Source organism: Elephas maximus, chromosome 14, assembly GCF_024166365.1.
Source record: "Elephas maximus indicus isolate mEleMax1 chromosome 14, mEleMax1 primary haplotype, whole genome shotgun sequence".
In the NCBI taxonomy this organism is placed as follows: Eukaryota; Metazoa; Chordata; class Mammalia; order Proboscidea; family Elephantidae; genus Elephas; species Elephas maximus.
The window spans coordinates 95,030,344-95,046,907 of NC_064832.1; the positions used below are offsets into that span (position 1 = coordinate 95,030,344).

Here is a 16,564-nt window from a genome sequence, read left to right on the forward strand (position 1 = left end):
ATGTGATTTTCCTATGTGTTGTAAATCCTAATCTCTGCCTGTGGTTAATGAGGCAAGATTAGGTTATGTTAAAGAGGATTAGGGTGGGATGTAACACCCTTACTCAGATCATAGCCCTGATCCGATGTAAAGGGGAGTTTCCCTGGGGTGTGGCCTGCATAGCCTTTTACCTTAAAAAAAAAAAAAAGATACAAGGAGAGAGAAGCAAGCATAGAGAGACCGGGATCTCTTACCACCAAAAAAGAAGAGCTGGGAATGGAGTGCATCCTTTGGACCCAGGGCCCCCACACTGAGCAGTTCCCAGACCAGGGGAAGCTTTAGGACAAGGACTTTCCCCCAGAGCTGACAGAGAGAGAAAGCCTTCCTCTGGAGCTGGCACCCTGAATTCAGACTTCTAGTCTCCTAAACTAGGAGAGAATAGATTTCTGTTTGTTAAAGCCATCCACTTGTGGTATTTCTGTTACAGCAACACTAGATGACTAACACAGCTCTTCATCCCATAAAGGGAGAAAAATAGTAACAATAATGGCATTCCTTTCACAAAAAGTTAAGTCTCTAATAATTGTTCTTATATGTATTTTTTTGTTTTTATCTCTAGGAAAAACCATTGACAAAGTCTTTACAACGTGGAGAAGACCCCCAGTTTGATCAAGTACGTGATATGTTATATATGTCATATAGCGGGTTTTGTTTATTTCAAAATGCACAAAAGCAGGGGCTGGGTGGTGACTACTGGTCTATTGATGAAGGTCCTTAGAAGGATCTGGGTGTGTGGTCTGAAGAACCGAGTCTAGTTTATCTCTATTCCTGCAGCATCGACAGTTACGGCTTGTAGCAAACATTCAGTCAGTGTTTGTCGATTTGAACTGGGAGGAGCTGGAATCATATGAGTAGGCCCTCAATTGATTTGTTTCCTAAATCTTTGTGTACCAGAATTAAAGAAGCTGAGAAAAGATAGTTTAGAGGAAATTCTATTAAAAATATTTAATGATATCCAACAGAAAAAACAGCACTGTGTAATGCTCAGATTTCTGCACTAGGATGTACTCATGTTTCTATCCAACATTTTTTTTTAATACCTACTATTTCATTATGGAGCCTTGGTGGCACAGTGGTTAAGCACTCAGCTGCTAACCAAAAGGGTGGCGGTTCGAACCCACCAGCAGCTTCTCGGGAGAAAAGACTTGGCAATCTGCTCTCCTAAAGATTATAGCCTAGAAAACCCTATGAGGCAGTTCTACTCTATCATATATTGTCACTGTCTTCGTCTGGGTTCTCTAAAGGATCAAAGCCAATGAAGCATCTATAAATATATAGAGAGAAATTTACTTAAAGGAAATGGCTCATGCACTTGTGAGGGCTGGCAAGTCTCAAATCCATGGGTCAAACAAAAGGCTGAAGACCTCTGCTGGCTCATGGGGTTGCAGGGGCTGACGAACCCAAAATCTGAAGGTCAGGCATCAGGCTGGAAGCCTCTGGTGACTCACAGGGTTGTGGGGGTTGGCAAACCCAAAATCTGCAGGTCAGGTGGCAGCCCGGAGACTTCTGCAGGCTTATGTTCCAGGAACTGGAGGTCAGGTGATGAGAAGAATGCAGGGTTGAGAGAGAGCAAGCTCTGCCAGAACATCCATTTATATCCTGGAGGCAGGCCACACCCCCAAGGAAACTCCCCTACCAACCCATTGGCTGATCACATCAGATCGCATCATGGAAGGTGATTACATTATATCGTACTCTATAGGTGCACCTAGTTCCGTGTCTGCCAAACCACTGAGAATCATAGCCTAGCCAAGTTGACAAGTGACATTAACCATCACAGTCACTATGAGTCTGAATTGACTTGACAGCACCCAACAACAACAACACAGTGCTAATGGCTGGTGATACAAAACCTAGGAGAAGTTGTAGCTTTTCAAGAATCCATGCGTCTATGAGAGGAAAACCATCTAAGCAGAAATTACAAAACAACGTAGTAACTTAGATTCTAATAGAGAAAATAATATAGGGCTAGGGTTATGGATTGAATTGTGTCCTCCCAAAATATGTGTTGTAAATCCTCACCCCTGTACCTGTAGTGGAGCACTGGTGGCACAGTGGTTAAGCATTTGTCTGCTAACCAAAAGGTCAGCAGTTCAAATCCACCAGCTACTCCCTCGAAACCCTATAGGGCAGTTCTACTGTGTCCTATACGGTTGCTACGAGTTGGCATCATTTGACAAGGCAACAAGTTTGGTTTGGTTTGGTTTATACCTGTGGTTATAATCCCATTTGGGAGTGTGTTTTCTTTGTTATATTAAGAGGCCGTATCAGTGTAGGGTGTGTTTTACGCCAGTCACCTTTGACATGTAAAAACAGCAGACTAGGACAGAGAAGCTAGCAGTGTTTGGGGAAGATAGATGCCACACCATATGGAGATCTCCAAGGAACCAAGCAACAGAAGCCAAAGAGACAAGGACCTTCCCCCAGAGCTGACGGAGAGAGAGCCTTCCCCTAGAGCCGGGAGCCTAGATTTGGACTTCCAGCCTTGTAAACTGAGGAAATAAATTTCTGTGTGTACAGGTACCCATTTGTGGTATTTGTGTTGTAGCAGCACTAGATAGCTGAGACAGCTAGTGCCAGCAGGTAACAGACATGCAGTCAGGGTCTGACAGGCCTGAGTAAACTGGCTCAGGAGGGCTTTAGATAAGTTTCAGAATGGAGGATAGGGAGACATCACAGGAGGTTGGAGATGTGTTTGTGGTATTTCCCTAAACAACTGCCATTTTCCTTCAAAAACATGGCTTGGTGTGACTGTCAGAGACAGAACTCGTGCGTCATGGACTGATCTAATATGGCGGACATACTGTCTCACAAAGAGCACAAGGAGCCCTGGTGGTGCAGTGGTTAAGTGCTCGGCAGCTAACCAAAATGTTGGTGGTTCAAGCCCACCCAGCGGCTCCGTGGGAGAAAGACCTGCCAATCTGCTCCTGCAAAGATTAAAAACAAAAAACCCTGTTGCCGTTGAGGCAATTCCAACTCACAGCAACGCTATAGAACAGAGGAAAGCCACCCTATAGGGTTTCCAAGGCTGTAAACTTTACGGAAGCAGACTGCCACATTTTCTTCTGCAGAGCAGCTGGTGGGTTCAAACTGGCAACCTTTCAGGTAGCAGCCGAGTGCCTAAGCACTGAGCTACCAAGGCTCCTTCCTGTAAAGATTACAGCCTAGGAAACCCTATGAGGTAGCTCTTCTCTGTCACATGGGGTCGCTATAAGTCCAAAGCAATCAGCACCTAACAACAACAACACAAAGAACACTTGGAGAACACATTCTCCGTACAGCTTTGAAATTGCCCGCAGCCAGAGGAAATTTCCCGGCTGTTAAAGCCCAGACTTGTGTGATCCAGAAATGTAAAGGCTGGCTGTAGAGATGGAATCCCCCGTTTTCTATTTTATGATCTGTTCGCCAAGGAAGGCCTCCCAAGTTGGTGCTCATGCCCAACCTCCCAAGGTTGCTGTGAATCTAAATCAACTCGATGGCACTTAACAATGACAACATAAATAAGCGAGATGACACAAACAATCGTCAGCTGCATGACGTGTTTCCATTTGAAGCATGCCTTCAATGTGGTTACTTAAAATGGTTTCCTGCAGTCAGCGGACGTTATTTCCTCTTTGAGGGGTAAGTTATGATTGCGCCCCCCCGGACTTGTGCCAGAACCAGAGTTCAGATCTTGCTTTTCTCAGGTGAATTCATTGCCTTAATGTACTCTGGTGAGAAGAGGAAGTAGGAGGGTCATGAAGACAGGACAGTATTGTAGAATCCTCAGAAGGAAAGCATTTCAAGAGGAACCTGACATCGCTGTTGTTGTGTGTCCTGAGTCGATTCCAGCTCATAGCAAGCCCATGTGACAGAGTAGAACTGCCCCGTAGGCTTTCTAAGGCTGTAATCTTTACAGGAGCAGATGGCCAGGCCTTTCTCCCACGGAGCCGCTGGGTGAGTTTGAACCACCAACCTTTCAGTTAGCAGCCAACGGCTTAACCATTGGACCACCAGGGCTCCTGGGAAATAGTGTCATTTTCTCAAGAGAGTTCAAGGGAACCGGGAGCTGAAAAAAGCCATTGGTCTTTCCATTGGGTTTGTTCCTGCTGATCTGTTAGATAAAGGTGTCAGTAGCCTGGCAAAACCGGAAATGAGGATCATAAGAGAGCTGGCAGGGAGGAGAGAAGAGGAGGCGTCGGGGTACACTGCTAACTGAGAAGTTGGCCAGAAGAAGGACGAGTCATTGGATGAATGCCAGGAGCGCAAAGTCAAGTGAGTGCTGTTTGAAGCCTTTTCAGACAGAAGGAAATACAAGAGCTTCAAGTGTTACCTGTCTGCCAGGTGTGTTGTCCATTTTTCGCTGATATTTGGGCTCAACGCTGTTTTTCTTTTGCCCTGATGGTTGAGTTCCTGAGAGTCTGACTTGTAGGCGAGTCCCACACTGTGGAACTGGCTTTATTAATACCCTTCCCTGCCTCTGGGACACTTGCCGTCCTCACTATCCACATTTGGTTGTGGAGTGAGCTGCTGACTGCAGCAAACTCAGGGAGCTCCACAGCCTTTCTCTCGTGGGTCTAGGGTGGGGCAGGCATTTGACTTGCCAGGTGTCAGTATTCGTAAGGTATAAGGGTTTGGAAGGTGTAGGCCAGGAGGCACTGTGTTTACATCTGCTGGAGGTGTGAATGTGTGATAACATAAACTAAATTACGAGGAGGCTAATGGCGGTGCAAGGAGCCCTAGTGGGCCAATGCTTAAGCTCTCGGCTGCTGATTGAAAGGTTGGAGGCTCGAACTCACCCGGCGGATCCCAGGGAGAAAGACCTGACGATCTGCTCCCGTAAAAATTACAGCCTGTGGGGCAGTTCTGCTCTGTCACATGGGGTCGCCATGAGTTGAAATCGACCTGACAGCACCTAACAACAGCAACAAGTATTTGCAAGGTACAGGCCAGGAAGCACTGTTTACACTTGCTGGTGTTAGAAAACAGCCCTGGTGGCACAGTGGTTAAGAGCTACGGCTGCTAACTGAAAGATCAGTAGTTCAAATCCACCAGCCACTCCTTGGAAACCCTATGGGGCAGTTCTACTGTTTTGTAGAGTCACTAGGAGTTGGAATCGACTCAACGGCAATATGTTTGGGTTTTTTTGGAGTTAGAAGAGCGTGGTAACGTGAACTAAATTACAAGGATGCTAAGGGAGACGCTGAGGGTTTGTGCTTGGATAAGGGGTAGATGGGTTTTGTTTTGTTTATAATATACCTATGAAGCAACACTTCTCAGGTCTGATGAATGAAACTCTGTCATCAACATCTGCCATTAACTTAGCCTAGGAGCCCTGATGGCGCAACGGTAAGCACTCAGCTGCTAACTGAAAGGTCAGGGGTTCAAACCCACCCAGAAGCTCTGAGGTAGAAAGGGCTGGTGATCTGCTCCAGTAAAGATCACAGCTTAGGAAATCCCGTAGGGTGGTTCTACTGTGTCACATGGGGTCACTGTGAAGCATAATCAACTCAGCCACAACCAGCCGCAACAACGGTGAGCACTAATCCCTTTCTGTGACCAAACACCCCCAAAACTCACAACCAGGGCGTGTGGAGGGACACACGGGACATCCACCGAGGATAGAGAGGGTGGGCAGGTGCTCGATTCCACTGCAGTCAACGTGACAAACTCTGAGCTTTCTGATCCACCAGAAACCTAAGTTTATGGGTTGGAGGTGAGGAATACAAGAACTGAGCAGAGTTCCTGAGCTCAAGGAATTTACAATGTAATGAACCAAGGAGAGATGGCTATATTAAAGGAGCCCTGGTGGCCCAGTGGTTAATTGCTCAGCTACTGACCAAAAGGGTGGCGGTTTCAACCCACCCAGAGGTACCTAGGAAGAAAGCTCTGGCAATTTGCTTCCCCAGAATCAGCCATCGAAAACCCTGTGGACCACAGTTCTACTCTGACACACGTGGGGTTGCCATGAATCAGAATGGATTAGACAGGTTATTTGAGGGTTTTTAATATGTCACGCAGTGTATAGCTGCTCATTTAGTACTTACAGACCCCGGTGAGGCAAGTATTCTCTGTGCCATTTTAAGCTGAGAACAGAGTTTCGGAGAAATGAGGGCATGCTCAAGCCCAAACAGCTAATTAGAGGCAGAGCTGTAACTTGAACCCAAGGCAGACTGATGTCCCCAAGACTCTGGTGCCCTGATGACGTTGTGTCTGAAGGCGCGGCCATCACACGCGTGGTTCCGTGGACATTACTCTGAGTTGCAGCTATCTGCTGTGCAGTGTGACTTATATACTTTACTGGCCTCAGCTCTACAGTGTCCAGATCATTTCCTCAAACACTGTTAGTAACTGAAACTGGGGTTTTCTTCTAGATATCACGTGTGGCCCCTTAGTTTCTTAGTACGTTAAAACACAACGCTCTGTATGAACAAGAAATGCGCAGTAAAACCAATCTCTCTGTCTATAAAAGAGCTAGAATGATCTTCCTGGGAAGCAGGTGCAAGTCTAGTGTTTTAACCTTGGTTCTAATGCTACAATTCAATGAAAATCTATTTAAAATGTATAAATGAAAAATATAGACCCACCGCCGTCAAGTCGATTCCGACTCGTAGTGACCCCGTAGGGGAGAGTAGAACTGCCCCGTAGGGTTTCCAAGGCTGTGGAGGCAGACTTCCTTATGGAAGCAGACTGCCACGCTTTTCTTCTGCAGGGTGGCTGGTGAGATTGGACTGCCAACTTTCGACTACCGGCTGAGCGCTCTAACCATTATGCCACTTAGGGCTCCAGTGAAAAATATAAGCGATTAAAAAAAAAAAAAAAGCAATGAAAACATCAACTGGCGTTGGATTTATATTAGTGTTATTCTTCCATTCTGAAAACTATTCTCCAGTGGAACAGTGTATTCTGTAAAATGGGCCAAGATGTTAAAATCCAATAACAACGCTGTTTTCCGAATTTGCAGGAAACGTGTATTTAAGGTGTAGAATTTTTATAATGTTAACTTTCTACAATAAATTAGCCTTAAGCCATTGGTGTCCGTCATTACTCTCTGAATACTACAATCTAGCAATAAGGTGATATGGGATCGAATAAAAAATGTGTTTTAGTTTAATTGATCAGTATTTTGTGGTATTATAAAGTGTGCCCTGACCCACACTTGCTTGGCCGCCTGAACTAGTTTGAGAAATCACACCGTGAGTGGACTTACTTTAAAATTATTCCTGGACTGCACCACTCTTGACAAGCCAGCCTCAGTACTGTAAAATATGGATGGGCCCTCTGAGTAATGAGTCCAGTATTTATGCATGAAGCGTCCCTCTTTGCATTTAGCGAGTATAATAAAATGCTTATGAAAAACTAATGTCTTAGCTCCAGCATAAAGGACAGTCTCTTTCAGCCTATTTATACATGAAACACCAAAATAAACATTGAAAAAGTGCATTCAGTATCCTCCTGCACCCCCCCAAAAAGAAAACACCAGAATGAAACAGTGGTGTGATCCAGTGCATTCCATCCCCTCGCACTACGCAGGACCTAGCTCATCTATGAAGGAAGAATATGCTCATTTAAATGCAACAAGAACATCATTGTAAGTGAGCCCACCCGCTCTCAGCAGCAGCACAGAGCTGGAATTCATCTCACCATGGACTGGCTTCCCGTAAATGAAGGAGTTGAGTAACCAAGGAGCCGGCTCGGCCTTCCTCCCTTCCTGAGCTTTGAGGGCCAACTCTTTGCAGATTCCACCCTTCCTTCCTGGAAGCCTAGACTTAGATGGGCAGTAACAGAAAAATGGAAAAAATACACACATCCATCCACCCCTACAGACCTTTAGGCCTTTCTAAGATGGTTTCAGTCTACTTGCTGTGGAAAGTATGCCTAGTTGATGTCACACCAAGAATGGCTTCAGGGTGGCTTTTTAATGGGTACGTAAAATTATTATGGCTGAGGTTTCAGGAGCACTGTTGACCTTCTGGTGGCACAAGTGGTTAACCATTTGACTGCTAACCAAGAGGTCGGCAGCTCAAGCCGTTCCTTGGAAACCCTATGGGGCAGTTCTACTCTGTCCTCTAGGGTCGCTATGAGTCTGAATTGACTCAACGGCAATGCGGCTGATTGGTTGGTTGGTGGGTTGATGGGCTGGTGGGTTGGTGGGTTGGTTGGGTTGGGTTGGTCGGCCGGTCGTTCAGTCGGTCGGTCGGTTGACGTTCTACAGAGAATGTGGGTTACACCTAAGTACCCATGGTGTGCTGTGCTGAGATATTTAGGAGGCAAACGCAAGCTCATATCTCCTTTGCAGCTCAATACTTTGGGCATTTTAACAGGAGGTACCACTCCCTGGGGAAGTACATCACGCTTTGTAAAGTAGAAGGTCAGTGGAAAAAAGAGGAAGACTCTTAATGAGATGGATTGACACAGTGGTTGCAACCATGGGCTCAAACATAGCAACAATTGTGAGGATGGTGCAAGACCAAGTGACGTTTTGTTCTGTTGTACACAGGGTCACTAAAAGTCAGAACCAACTCTATAGCACCTAATAACAACAATGAATAATGAAAGGAGCCCTGGTGGCACAGCATTTAAGCGCTTAGCTGCTTACTGAAAGGTTGGCAGCTCCGTGTAACAAAGGCCTGACTATCTGCTTCCTTAAAGATTACAGCCAAGAAAACCCTACAGGGCAGTTCTACTCTATCCTAGAGGGTCATTATGAGTCAGAATTGACGCGAAAGCAATGGGTTTAGCTCCCTATTCAAAAATCTTCGGGGGTTTTCTCATTTCCTGGTAAATTCATTTATCGATATGGGGGGAAAATTTATTTATTTATTTTTTTTAAATTTTAACACCTGAAAGAGAGCAGTGGTGGGTCAATGGTAGAATTTTCGTTTTCCGTGCCGGAGACCCAGGCTCGAGTCCCAGCCAGTGCACCTCACGCACAGCCACCACCCATCTGTCGGTGGAGGCTTTTCGGGTGCCATGATGCCGAACAGGTTTCACTGGAGCTTCCAGAGGAAGACGGACTAGGAAGAAAGGCCTGACAATCTACATCTGAGAATGAACCAGCAGAACCCCTGTGGATCCCAGCGATCTGATCCGCACCTGATGGTGGGGTGGCGCAGGGCCGGGCAGTGCTTTGTTCTGCTGTGCACGCCGCTGGCTCTGTGGCTCCTAGCGACAACAAGGTTTTAGTTCCAACGTGAACTTTTCCGTATTATTTTCCTCCACTCTGGCATAGCAACCTTCCACATCAGCCAGATATTTCCTGTTTCAGCTTGCTCAGAGCTTTCATCTCATTGATCATTACAGTCCTGACCAACAGAGTTATTTTGCACTTCCATTGTCATAGGATTTCCTACCTTGGGTCTTTGCTTGCTTTTTCTCTTGACTCTGTTAAAAATCAAAACTCAAAGAAACTGAATCATAAGGTTTATTCTGAGCAGTTATTTTATATGCATATAAAACCAAACCCAAACCCACTGCCATCGAGTCAGTTCTGACTCATAGCAACCCCATAAGGTTTCCAAGGCTGTAACTCATTACAGAGGCAGACTACCACATCTTTCTGTGGTTTCAAACCACCAACCTTTCGGTTACCAGTCAAGAGCTTTAACCACTGTGCCACCAGGGCTCCATATGCATAAAGGGAGATCGTTCTAATTCCTCGAAAAAGCAAATGGCTTTAAGTAGGCTGGTAGCAAAGAGGCTTATAAAGAGATGAAGAGGGAGGACAGAAGACCAACCACTGCTAATCTTAACATGATTGACTGAGCCTTGTCCTCCTGTTTACTGAGATCAACTGATATCGATTCACAAAGAGATCTCTGGCCCTCCACCCACCTGCAGCCACACCTTTTTGAGATTTAAATTAGGAGAGCCTAGGGTCTTTTTCATTAAATCGGGAGGCAATGGTTTTGTTGTGACTGTCCTTTGCTAGCAGACCAAAAAAATCCATTGCCCTTCAGTGGATTTTGACTCATAGCGACCCTATAGAACAGGGTAGAACTGCCCCATAGGGTTTCCAAAGAGCAACGGGTGGATTAGAACTGCTCTTGACCACTGTGCCAAGACAGGTTTACATTGCTGTAGGGGAGCTCCTGGCAGAAACTAAATCAATGCTTTTGTAGTTTGGGTCAGACTTTTTAGGTTAATATTTGGTTTTGTGGACAAGAAAAACCTTAAAATCCAAGTAAGATGTCTGTTATTAATTTTCCTCTTGGACAACTCTTATCTCAAATTTCTACACTTTCTAAAAAGGCACAGATAAAACCCTGCCTTAGTGTCTCTTGCACTCCCCTCTCCCACCCTTTCCCTCGCGTGGCCTGGCACCCCTGGTGTCAGTGAGCACCTGAAATCACTGGTGGAGCTGAGCAGGCCTAGATCCCCCACTTGGCCTTGGCCACATCGTGGCGAGGTTTGTAGCTCCTTTTGTGCATCTCCCTCCTCCCCAACAAGGCGCTGAGCTCCCTGAAGGCAGGTTGTGGTGTGCTCCTTGGATTTCTTTTCCTCCCGTCCTCTGGGATGGTGCCTGACTGGAATGTAAGCAGCCGAGATCCCTGGGTGATTCCGATGGTTTGCTGTCAGTTGCTCACCTACAGGTTGGGGGCTGGAGCCCACCCAGCAGCTCTGCAGAAGAAAGTCCTAGTGATCTGCTTCCAGAAAGGGAACAGCCAAGAAAGCCCTACAGAGCACAGTTCGACCCTATAACACTTGGGATCAAAATGAGTCAGAGCTGACTCAGCAGAAACGGGTTACTATCAGCCAAGCGCCACAGTGAGCTGAGTTAACCCACTAAGAGTGAAACCCAAGCTCCTAAATTCATTCCTGTAAAGTCACTTACCTCTTTCTGTCTGTGGTCTGGGGGTCCTGGGAGGTACCGACAGTTAACTCACCAGGTTGGTGGTGTGAGTCCACCCAAACCTGCCTCGGAAGAACGTCCTGGCAATCTACTTCTGAAAAATCGGCCATGGATAAGCCCGTGGAGCACAGCTCTGCTCTGACACGCACGGGGCCGCTGTGAGTCGTAGCTGGTGTTTTCTGGTCTGCAGCCTCACGTGTGTCCTCCGTCATGACAAAGGTGATTTTTGCTTACTGGTATTTTTCTGATTAGGACGGTAATGTACTTCACGGTTAAAATAAAACACCCAGCATAGAATGGAGATTAAAACTGCCTGTAATTCCATCACCCACTTACAAACACTATTAAGTTAATATCTTGGTGTGTTCCCTCCTGGTCTTAATTTATGTATATGCATATTTATGTAGTGTCTATACCAAATTGAGGAGCCCTGGTGGTGCAGTGGTTAAGTGCTCAGCTGCTAACTGAAAGGTTGGGATTGCTAACCCACTGGCCACTCCAGAAGAGAAGGATGTGGCAGTCAGCTTCCACAATGATTTAAAAAAACCCCATCGTCTTTGAGTTGGTTCCGACTCATAATGACTCTGTAGGACAGAGTAAAACTGCCCTGTATGGTTTTCTAGACTGTAATCTTTACCAGGAGCCCTGGTGGTGCAGTGGGTAAGAGCTCAGTTGTTGACCAAAAAGTCAGCAGTTCGAATCCACCAGCTGCTCCTTGTAAACCCTATGGTGCAGTTCTGCTCTGTCCTGTAGGGTCACTACGAGTCAGAGTCGACTCCACAACAACGGGTTTCCTTTTGGGTTCAATCTTTACGGAAGCCGAGTGCTGGGTCTTCCCACCTTGGAGCTGCTGGTGGATTCAAACCACCAGCGTTTTGATGAGCAGCCTAGTACTTAACCCCTGTGCCACCAGGCTCCTCCGTGAGGGTTTAACCACTGTGCCACCAGGGCTCCTCCGTGAGGGTTTAACCCCTGTGCCAGCAGGGCTCCTCCGTGAGGGTTTAACCACTGTGCCACCAGGCTTCTCCGTGAGGGTTTCAGCCTGGGAAACTCTGTGCGGAAGTTCTGCTCTGTCCTATAGGGCCACTAGGAGCCAGAATTGACTAGATGGCGTTGGGTTTGGTTTGGGTTATACCAAAATGAGATCATACCAACTAAACGGTTTCTCGCTCCTTTGTGATTTAACATATCAGGAACATTTCATGTTATTAAATATTTTTGAAAGGTGATTTTAATGGTTTCCTAAATACAAAAAAAACCTGTTGCTGTCAAGTCGATTCCGACTCATAATGACCCTATAGGACAGAGTAGAACTGCCCCATGGGGTTTCCAAGGGGCAGCTAGTGGATTCGAACTGCTGGCCTTTTGATTAGCAGCCGAGTTCTTAACCACTGCACCACCAGGGCTCCAGGTTTCTAGTCTACATGAAATGGAAGGGCCACAGTTTATCGAGCCGTTTACATATACTTGCACATTTACTGTATTTTACACATATAACACGCGCCTTCTACTATGTTTGTTTGCCAGCTGCATCTTCCCCTCACGTAAGCCTGCTATCCTAATTTTTTTACAATCTTAAAAAAATTGGCGTAGCAGCACTTATGAGAATACCTCGTCGGGGGAGGGCGAGGTTGGCAAATAGATGTAGAAGGCGCTCGTTACTCGCGTAGAACTACGGTAGGTTGTTTCCATGGTTTGGTTAGTAAGTTAGGGTACCCTGAAAATTCTTGCTCATCTCTAACTAGGTACCTGAGAGAAATTCCTAAGAGTGGGCCAATAGAGAAAAATTTTTATTAGGTTCTCAGTGTGTATTTCCAAATTACTTTCCAAATATGTTATGCCAAATTTTAATTTTATTGGCAGAGTATGAACTTGTCCATTTTATTGCTATCTCATCAGCACTGGATATTATATTTCCTTTTGGTATTAGTTAAAGGAGCCCTGGTAGCACAGTGGTACAGCACTCAGTTGCTAACCAAAGAGTCAGTGGTTCAAACCCCCCAGCCGCTCTGAAGGAGAAAAGGCCTGGAGATCTACTCTCTTTGAGGTTACAGCCTCAAAAACCCTGTGGGGCTTTGGGGCAGTTCTACTCTGACCTATAGGATCGCTATGAGTCACAATTGACTCAATGGCAATGGATTTCAGGTTCTGGTGTTAATTAGATGATGAAAACCCATCTGATTGTGGTTTTATATATTCTGTATATAAGACCTTTGTCCTATATGTGTTTTGCAGACATTTTTCTCCCAGTTTGTGGCTTGCCTTTTCAACTTTTTTTTTTTTTTTAACAGTATCTTTCTAACAGGAGAAGTTTTTAATTTCAATGAAGTCCAATGCATCAACTTTTTTGGCTTAGGTTTTGCTTTTGGTGTTGAAGCTAAGAAATCATTATAAACCAAAAACACAAAGATTTTCTCATATGTTTTCTTTAGAATTTTTATTGTTTTCAGGTTGATACTTAGGTTCATGATCTATTTTGAGTTACCTTTTGCATATGGCAGGAGGTATGGTTTGAGATCCATTTTTTGAGGCGATTAGTGAAAGATCAAAGGAGCCCTAGTGGCAGAGTGGTTAAGCGCTCAGCTGCTAACTAAATGATCAATGGTTCAAACCCACCAGCAGTTCTGTGGGACAATGACTTGACGCTCTTTTCCTGTAAAGATTACAGCCTTGAAAACTCTACGGGGCAGTTCTACTCAGTCACGTGGTGTTGCTCTGAGTCAGAACTGACACAACAGCACCCAACAACGACAATAGTAAAAGGTCCGGAGCTTTTCCTGGAAAGCAAATAACTGCTATTAACCAAGAGGTTGGCAGTTCAAATCCTCCAGGCGCTCCTTGGAAACTCTATGGGGCAGTTCTACTCTGTCCTATAGGGTTGCTATGAGTCGGAGTGGGTGGGGGGTCTATCAAAGGCCTGCCTGATGTTTAGAGAGGGACAAGTTTGCCTTTTGTAGTTATGCAAGATCTTCTGAGTCCACGCATTAAATGCAATACAGGGTAAATTTGGTGGCATAATGGTTAAGAGCTACAGCTGCTAAACAAAAGGTCAGCAGTTTAAACCCCCAGGCACTCTTTGGAAATTCTGTGGGGCAGTTCTGTTCTGTCCTGTGCAATTGCTATGAGTCGAAATCGGCTTGACAGCTGTGGGTTTATTCACATCTTGAGTCTAATTCGAGGCACACCTCACTTATTGGCAGAAACCATACACAGTATTACCACTTAGGTTATTTCTTTAAGGAATAGATTTGCACATTTCACCTGAACAATTAATGCAATTATGTTGACTAATACATTTACTCATACCACAAGTATTTTTGAGGACCTAACAAGTACGAAGGATGGCACAGTGGTTAAGCACTCGGCTGCTAACTGAAAGGTCACAGGTTTGAACCCACCAGCCACTATGTGGCACCAGCCACTACGAGGGAGACAGATGTGGCAGTCTGCTTCCGTAAAGATGTTGTTGTTGTTGTTGTTGTTAGATGCCTTGAGTTGGTTCCAGCTGATAACAAAACACTCCCCAGTCCTGTGCCATTCTCACCATTGTTGTTATGCTTGAGCCCATTGTTGCAGCCATGTGTCAATCCATCTTGTTGAAGATCTTCTGCTTTTTCCTGTCCCTCTACTTTACCAAGCGTGATGTCCTTCCCCAGGGGCTGATCCCTCCTGATAACATGTCCAAAGTCTGTGAGATGTAGTCTTGCTATCCTTGCTTCTAAGGAGCATTCTGGCTGTACTTCTTTCAAGACAGACCTGTTTGTTCTTTTGGCAGTCCATGGTATATTCAGTATTCTTCCCCAACACCACAATTCGAATTCAATCCTTCTTTGGTCTTCCCTATTTATCATCTAGCTTTCCCATGCATATGAGGAGACGGAAAACATCATGGCTTAGGTCAGGCGCACCTTAGTCTTTAAGGTGACATCTTTGCTTTTCAACACTTTAAAGAGGTCTTTCGCAGCAGATTTGCCCAATGCAATGCATTCTTTGGTTTCTTGACTGCTTCTTCCATGGGCGTTGATAATAGATCCAAGTAAAACAAAATCCTTGACAACCCCAATCTTTTCTCCATTTATCGTGATGTTGCTTCTTGGTCCAGTTGTGAAGATTTTTGTTTTCTTTGTGTTGAGGTATAACCTATACTGAAGGCTGTGGTCTTTGATCTTCATCAGTAAGTGCTTCCTCTTCACTTTCAGCAAGCAAGGTTGTGTCATTTGCAGAATGCAGGTTGTTAATGAGTCTTCCTCCAATCCTGATGCCCCGTTCTTCTTCATATATTCTAGCTTCTCAGATTATTTGTTCAGCATACGGATTGAATAAGTATGGTGAAAGGATACAACCCTGACACACACCTTTCCTGATTTTGAACCACTCAGCGTCCCCTTGTTCTGTCCGAACAACTGCCCTTTGATCTATGTACAGGTTCCTCATGAGCACAATTAAGTGATCTGGAATTCCCATTCTTCACAATGTTATCCATAATTTGTTATGATCCACACAGTCAAATGCCTTAGCATAGTCAATAAAACACAGGTAAATATCCTTCTGGTATTCTCCGCTTTCAGCCAGGATCCATCTGACATCAGCAGTGATATCCCTAGTTCCATGTCCTCTCCTGAATCCGGCTTGAATTTCTGGCGTTGCCTATCGATAGACTGCTGCAGCCACTTTTGAATGATCCTCAGCAAAATTTTACTTCTGTATGATATTGTTTGATAATTTCCGCATTCCCTTGGATTGCCTTTCTTGGGAATAGGCATAAATATGGATCTCTACCAGTCGGTTGGCCATGTAGCTCTATTCCAAATTTCTTGGCATAGATGAGTGAGCACCTCCAGTGCTGAATGCATTTGATGAAACATCTCAGTTGGTATTCTCTCAATTCCTGGAGGCTTGTTTTTTTGCCAATGCCTTCAGTGTAGCTTGGACATCTTCCCTCAGTACAGTCAGTTCCTGATCTTATGCTACCTCCTGAAATGGTTGAATGTCAACCAATTATTTTTGGTATAATGACACTGTATATTCCTTCCATCTTTGTTTAATGCCTCCTGCGTTGTTTAACATTTTCCCTATAGAATACTTCACTATTGCAACTGGAAGCTTGAATTTTTTCTTCAGTTCTTTCAGCTTGAAAAATGCTGAGCGTGTTCTTCCCTTTTGGTTTTCTACCTCCAGGTCTTTGCACATGTCATTATAATACTTTAGTCTTCTTCAGCCACCTTTTGAAATCTTCTATTCAGCTCTTTTACTTCATCATTTCTTCCTTTTGCTTTAGCTACTGGACATTCAAGAGCAAATTTCAGAGACTCTTCTGACATCCATTTTGGTCTTTTCTTTCTTTCCTGTCTTTTTAATGACCTCTTGCTTTCTTCGTGTGTGATGTCCTTGATGTTGTTCCACGACTCATCTGGTCTTCGGTCATTAATGTTTAACACATCGAATCTATTCTTGAGATGGTCTCTAAATTCAGATGGGATATGCTCAAGGTTGTACTTTGGCTCTTGGGGACTTGTCCTAATTTTCTTCAGCTTATACTTGAACTTGCATATGAGCGGTTGATGGTCTGTTCTGCAGTCAGCCGCTGGCCTTGTTCTGACTGATGATATTGAGCTTTTCCATCATCTCTTTCCACAGATGTAGTTGATTTGATCCCTGTGTACTCTGTCTGGCGAGGTCCACATGTATAGTCAT

General features: G+C 45.0%; 1 protein-coding gene across 10 annotated transcripts in view; it reads left to right on the forward strand.

Moving 5' to 3' along the window:
• The window catches only part of FRY (FRY microtubule binding protein), a 524,498-nt gene that overhangs the window by 298,659 nt on the left and 209,275 nt on the right, over positions 1-16,564 (forward strand). For all 10 annotated transcript variants that reach the window (XM_049853229.1, XM_049853227.1, XM_049853221.1 and 7 more), the window contains one exon: positions 599-652. In XM_049853229.1, coding sequence (XP_049709186.1) covers positions 599-652 — 54 coding nt within the window. The remainder of the gene's footprint in view (positions 1-598; positions 653-16,564) is intronic.